Source organism: Hipposideros armiger, unplaced genomic scaffold (assembly GCF_001890085.2).
Source record: "Hipposideros armiger isolate ML-2016 unplaced genomic scaffold, ASM189008v1 scaffold_45, whole genome shotgun sequence".
Lineage (NCBI taxonomy): Eukaryota > Metazoa > Chordata > Mammalia > Chiroptera > Hipposideridae > Hipposideros > Hipposideros armiger.
Window position 1 is genome coordinate 4,955,073 of NW_017731395.1, and position 6,905 is coordinate 4,961,977.

Below are 6,905 nucleotides of genomic sequence, written 5' to 3' on the forward strand. Positions count from 1 at the left end.
GCAGTGGGTTGCCATGGGCTACCGTGTGTAGCCGTGTGTAGCCGGCAGCCAGCGTGAGCAGCCAGCAGCCACCGTGAGCAGCCGTCCAGAAGCCGGCAACTGATCTGCCTCGCGTGTGAAGAGCCCAATGATGGTGCCAGCTTGGGCCAGTGAAGCAATGTCCTCCACAACTAGATTGAAGAACAAAAAAGGACAGCAACTTGTCTGTTCCCTTTCCCTCAATTCCCCAGCACTGTTCCCATCCCCCAATACCCCAATAAAAATCTTAAAAAAAAAAAAAGAAATTAACGAATTAAATCATACCTCATAAATAATTCTCTGTACAAGGTCAAATTCTCCCTCCAAAGATGAATCTAGAAGTAAGGCAAGGGGGTTGAATTTCACCCTCATTCCATGAGCAATTCGCTCTGAACCAGTTTTACGCAAGTTTGTCCTTTTGCCCTGCAGAAGAAATGCATGGGAAATTAAGGATTCTGGTCTAAGCAAGAGAGATCAACAAAAGGGGAGGAATAGCATGTCAGTTAAGTTAGTAAAGGACACTTTAAGAATATATATATTTAGCACTTTTTATTGAACTGCTCAGAAAAGTATATATAGAGGGTGCCAAAAAAATGTATACACATTTTAAGCGATGTTATCTATGTAGCAGTAGTTCACCGTAATCAGAAATGTCTGGACACTGATGGTAACCACTTTGAGCACCTCTTGTAACTGCAGAAGTCAAACGTGACTATATATCGAATATTATAGTTTTAATACAGGTTTTTCCTTTCTTAAAATATGTATACTTTTTGGCACCCTCTGTATATCATAATGTGTAGCTTGATGAACACACCCATGTAACAAATAAGAACTTAATCTAGTGAAATCACATTTGGTATTAATAATCCATTACAGCATAAACCAAGAGTATAATCTCCAATGATAAGTAAACTAGTTTCCTGTCAAGTATCAAAATTACCCCGATTGGTCCTTCAGTGACCTTCCTAATACAGTATAGCAAACCCCACACAGTTAAATTGGGCAAGAGCAACAGCTAATAATTACTGTATGATTATTTATTTATTCCTCACGAAAACCCCATTACCTCATTTTACAGATAAGGAAATTGAGGCACACAACCAGTAAACAGCAGAGCTGGAATTCAAATCCAAGTAACCTGGCTTCTTTGAAGCCCTTCTTCTTAACCATTTCGTGACAGAATGCCTCCTTGCAGGGAAAGCACATAATTAAGGTAAATAATAAAGATCAGTTTGTCTTAATTTAACTATACTCCAAGATACGTGAGTGAATTAATCAAGTCTTCCTACATTTTAATGTCAGGCTTTAAAACATAAGGCAAAATTTTTACGACTAGATCTAACATCCTATAAAATGGGTTTCTTAAACACATCTAACAAAGTGGTAATGAGTCCTAAGGTGTGACATGCTGCACATGTCTGTTTTATGTCAGATGCGGGAAACTACCAAACTCTGAATACCATTAAGTGGCAATCAATATATTTCACAAATGTTCAATGACTAAAATGTTGTTTCTTGAAAAAAAGAAAAACAGTGTAAATATAATATGACTAATAATACAACTGATAAGGACACCTGCCATGCCCATTTTCAAATAAAGTATGAGATAGTGGCTTCTATTTTATTTAAACTAAAAAGATAAAATAAATCTCATTCCTAGGAAGAAAATACTAGAACCTTAAAAAGAAAGTATGATTTTTATTTTATTTTATTTTTTTTTACAAACTCTGGTTTTCTTTCTCCTCTTTGAAAGTCTGAATTATTTTGGCACAACAACAAAAAGAGATGGGAAATAACAAAAGTAGATGTGAAAACGTCCTTCCTTTTCATATGTTTAACACTCAAATGAAGAGAACCATGCCTCAGGACTTGCAAGGCAGAGTTGTTTAAAAGGTGTTGACCTTTGCCTTAAAACATTTTTTTCCTAGAATCCAGTGTTTACTATATAAAACTTATAAGCAAATGTTTATTGTAACCAGTAGCTAAAGCAACTTTGGATAATCCTTATCTTTGAATATTATCACATCTAAAAGATGTAATAAGGGATCAAACATATAAAGAACTTTTCCAAAAATCCTTGTAATATGCTATTTTGCTTTTGACCAGGTTTAAAAAATTCATAGCTTGGCATCCCACTGAAATGAAATGACTTCAAATTAAACTCTGACAAAACTGACTTTCTTTAAAGACAATCTGGGATTTTTATCTTCTCTCATCTATTTCTAAGTGATATGATAAACTTCCAAACAAAAGCTTAATATTTGGAAGGAGAGTGGAAGACATGCCCAAATCAAAACATACAAGCCTCAAGATAACTTACAAACCTTAGGGGGGAGGAGGGGGGTCATTATGCTCCCCAGAGATTTCACACTATGTTGAAGGTAAGAAAGAGGCTAAGGAAGTGTTCGCTCCACCCTGCCCCCATTTTATCCAGAACTTTCCAATTTTCTCAGTGTTGGGAGTTTGAGGTTCCACGTAAATATTAAAAATAAATTTCACTGCTAGAAAAAGAAAAGTTTGAAAGAGCACTACCAGCACTGCGAGCAGTTGAACCATCAGCCTGGTGTCACAGAACTAAACTAGGAATGGGAAGTTGCAAGTCCAGGTCCCTCACTCCCCGCTGAGTGTTGCCTCCCTCGTGTGTGGCATCAGCTAGGTAAGGAAGAGCAAACGTGGTATTTACAAGTCCAAGAACAAAACTGTTTCCTTCACACACAAAGAAGGGTTCTTCCGAAAAAACAAAACTGTTCTTTGTACTAAACATAGTGAATTTTGAAAACATTTCGAAGCCCCGCTCTGTGCCAACAGAACTGTACAATAAAAAGCAAGCTGTAAAGCACATTTGCTACCACAGGCAGCGTAAGCACAAACCCTCTTTTGCAAATGGCCCTAAGTGTTTGCTGGTGTTTCACTGAGCTCTGACAGTCAACCACCCAGAAGTGTGACAAGGCTCCCGAACGACCATGAGGCACCACATTACTTACAGGAGGCAGAGACACCTGCCCAGTGATTTCAGGCGGGCGCATGCTCCCAGAGTCTTCTCCTGGGCCCTCCAATTCCCCCGACGGGTATGGCGGCGGTGGGTACGGGGGGTACTCCTCCAGGTACACTTCAAGCAGGTGGGGAGCCTCTGGATTTGGCTCTTCCACGCTGTTCTGGAAATTTGGGCTGCTGTCTGGGACTCCTTCAGACACATAATCAAGTCCCGGAGAAGGAGCTGGCATGTCGCTGTTCTCTGTACTGGCGCTCCCGGCTTCCTCTGCGGACACTGTTTCGGGGAGCAGAGAGACCACCTCCTTCTCTGGCTCCGCATGTAAATATGGATTCTGGATTTCCACTGGGCTTTCTGGGCTGGCAGTCACTGAGGTCGACTTGGGGGGGTACGATGGCACAGAGATGGTCTCCATGGCAGCGATGGTGGTCCGCTGATACAACAGCTTCTGGATGTTCGGCCCATTAGGACCCTCTGGCTCTGTAATAGAGCTCCGTTTTTTTAGTGGCCTTGGTGCGTTAGACAGTTTCTTCCGTAGGGCTTCTAAGTCAGCATCGCTCTGATTTCGGTAAGGATTCGATAAGAAAGGCAGTAATTTGGTTGGGCTGAGGGGTCGAGGAATTCTTTCATTTTCGTGGTTCTCCTGAGCTGAAGAAACAGGCTCTGGTTCCGGTTCCGGGCTGCCAGGTTGGCCCTGGCTACCAGAGTAGATGTTCTCGGGGTGCTGCTGCTGATTTTGGGCACTAGCCACCACGGGTTTGCCATATACTAATTGGAAACAGAAGAAAAGCCCTGATTAGAGTTAACTGAACAAAACTGGCAGGTCACAGACACAGCTAACATAATTAGAGCCTCTTCTAATTTCATATTTACTACATAAAACCCTCCACTATGACTAATTTTTGTAACAAATGACAAAGCAAGGCTTCCATCTTTGCATCTTAAACTTATTATAGAGTCAAAACCCCCAATGATTATAACATGCACCATTATTTTATGCACCCATAAGAAAATGCTGCCAATTATAATTTTAAGAGATAACTGACTGTAGTATCCAAATTTAAAATATCAAAATGTAAAAGGAATTTAGAATCAATGAAAACTGGTAATCCTTTCATATGCCCAGATTAAAACTAAGCACAGACTATCCCATCTTTCATAATTTTCAAAAGTAAATCCATGTGAGAAATATTTGGCTTACAAAATTATCAAGAACCACTTATATTTACCAAAACTAATCCCCTTAACATTCTGATTATATCAAAAGCATCTAATTCCCAAATTATTATATTAGCAGTGTCCACCAAGACCCATGAAAAGAGTAAAATGCAGCATATATTGGATTGTCGAAAAAGTCATGACACATTTTTGCAACGAAAAACACAGAAAAAATACGTGATGACTTTTCCAACAACCCAATATATTAATGCTTTGCAGTCTATTTATGACATTTTAGGCCACAATTACATGCTTATTTCATAACTAGAAAGCTATTTTCCTTCAGTTAAAAACATGGTGAATTTTACTCTAATCCTATAAACGAATGACTCTTAGAAAGAGCCCAACAAATGACCAGATTACACATGTTTAAAACAAAGTAATCTATGTTTTTATATTTAACTGGTGGCTGTGTCCTCATTCGAGCAACTTAAAATACAACAGAGAGGGTTATTCCTGAGCTCTCAGTTCTGAAGGAGCTCATGGCTGAGAGGGAAACGGATGCCCACAGGTAATCACAACCCAGAAAACGACATCTTTCCTGTTTTATCCATCAGTTTTACTCATCTCTTATTTTCATAGTATTTCATTTGATTCATCTGTTATCATCAGTGCCTAGTGCAGTAGCTGACATTTCGCAAAAACTCTTAATTTTAAACTCCCAGTTAAGAACAGAAGCCACAATGAAACAAAACTCTCAGAACAAAAGCATGGGTCAAATCGGGACAGGTCATTTGGCTTCCTGGCAGACAATAGCTCTGGTGGAGGACTTACACACATCACCCACGCAGGTGGAAACAGGACTGAGAACCTTACCGCTGGAAAAGTGTGGCCCTCTGGGCTGTGTCTTGGTCAGCGCGCTCTGCACTGCCTGCTGGAAGTTTTTTCCGGGAGCCTGATGCTGGGTGTACATGGAGTATATGGAGCTAGCTGCCACGGTCTGGGGTTTCCTGAAGGGGGGAAGAAGGGCGTCTTTGGAAGGCTGAGGTGTGAAAGGCCGGACAGCGGCAGCAGGTGGGCTTTCTGGCTTAGAACCTGAAAGAAGAGCTTGGTCTTGGCTGACTGAAAGGCCGCCGGGGGACAGCAGGACCCTCTGTGGATGCCCGGCTGTTTTGGGTTTATTTCCTATGGATGCAGCAGCTATTGACAATTGCTGAGGGTTTCCATCTGGCTTAATGTCTGATGGTGACTGATTCGTTTGTCCAAAATAAGGCAAATTAATCTGCTTGGGTTTTGATGGAACAGGAGGTGGTACTTTCGCCATGTTTTTATTTGCAGCCTGTAAGACACACACAAAGCCAATGAAAGTACTGCATAAGTGGGCACACAAGATGTTCTAGAGCAGCGGTTCTCAACCTGTGGGTTGCGACCCCTTTGGGGGTCGAACGATCCTTTCACAGGAGTCGCCTAAGACCACCAGAAAACAAAAAGATACTTACATTATGATTCATAACAGTAGCAAAATTACAGTTATAGAGTAGCAACGAAAATAATTTTATGGTTGGGGGTCACCACAACATGAGGAACTNGAAACTTTTAAGACTCCTGTCTGCTTCCAAAATGGGAGTGAGGTGACTGTTACATGAGGACACTGATGCCTCAAAAAAGTCCACGTTTCTCCTTCTAGATTATGAGTGCCGTGAGGTCATACACAGACACACTTCCAACGGCACTGCTTGCTCAGAGCAGACACAACTAGTGTTTCAGTGGCGTTTCCAGGAAATCTTACCATCCATCGCTATCAGCAGCATTTACATTCACACCAAACTGTACCAGGAATTTCACAATTTCTGTGTGACCTGCACACACAGCATTGTGAAGAGCTGTGATGCCTTCATCATTAGGCAGGCTTGGGTCATCAACCTGTAACAGCAATCAGGAGGGTGACCGTCACTCGAATTTCTTGTCACCGGAACTGTCACTATTAACTACCTCTTTAGGCTCAGGAGAACAGGAATAGACACTTGTGGTATTTTTTTTTTTTAATCATAATTAGGACCTACAGGAGCCAAGAAAACTATACCAAGAACAATTCTAGAAATAAGACAGACGGAATAGCCACATTAAGTAGGCACTCACTATAAAAAGGTTTTTTAAAAATTGAGGAAGTAACAGAAACTATATCCTTATAGTCACTTTTGTTTATTTATCCTCCAACTTCCCACCACAAATTAGTGTCTAGTAGAAGCGACATTTTCCATGGAAAGGAAAAAAGGTTAACTAAAAATATTTTAAATAGTAGGCTTCTGAAAAGTACAGACCACAGCTGTATGTAATTTCCCACTGTCCAGTACAAACCATACATGAGCAATTTTTAAAGGAGAGAAATGATCTCCCCGAGAAAAAAATTACTCTAGGGGACCCCTAGTGAAAACTGAACTTCAGTGTTGTTGAAAATTTTAAACACCTTTAGAGTAGCAAAGCCTGTTTTGGAGCATGCTGGAGTGTTTCTCTTCACAACCCCACCTTCCCCAAAAGAAAGCAATTTAAAAATACAACTTCTCTATAGTAGCTTTCTGATTAGAGCTCTAAAACTAACTACAATACAAGGTCGTGTTTAAGAAATTAATGAATTAGGACCAGCCGAGTGGCGCATTGGTTAAGAGCTGGCTTGGGACGCCAGAGGGCCCCGGTTCGGATCCCACATATGAGGGCCAGTGACACTGCCCTCTAC

General features: G+C 40.9%; 1 protein-coding gene across 1 annotated transcript in view; it reads right to left on the reverse strand.

Annotated features, from left to right (window-relative positions):
* TP53BP2 (tumor protein p53 binding protein 2) overlaps positions 1–6,905 on the reverse strand; it is a 187,140-nt gene that overhangs the window by 9,054 nt on the left and 171,181 nt on the right. Inside the window, exons 12-14 of the mRNA XM_019639597.1 lie at positions 5,048–5,510; positions 3,006–3,781; positions 304–441 (exon numbers count right to left, since the gene is read on the reverse strand). Of these exons, the coding sequence (XP_019495142.1) occupies positions 304–441; positions 3,006–3,781; positions 5,048–5,510 (1,377 nt within the window). The remainder of the gene's footprint in view (positions 1–303; positions 442–3,005; positions 3,782–5,047; positions 5,511–6,905) is intronic.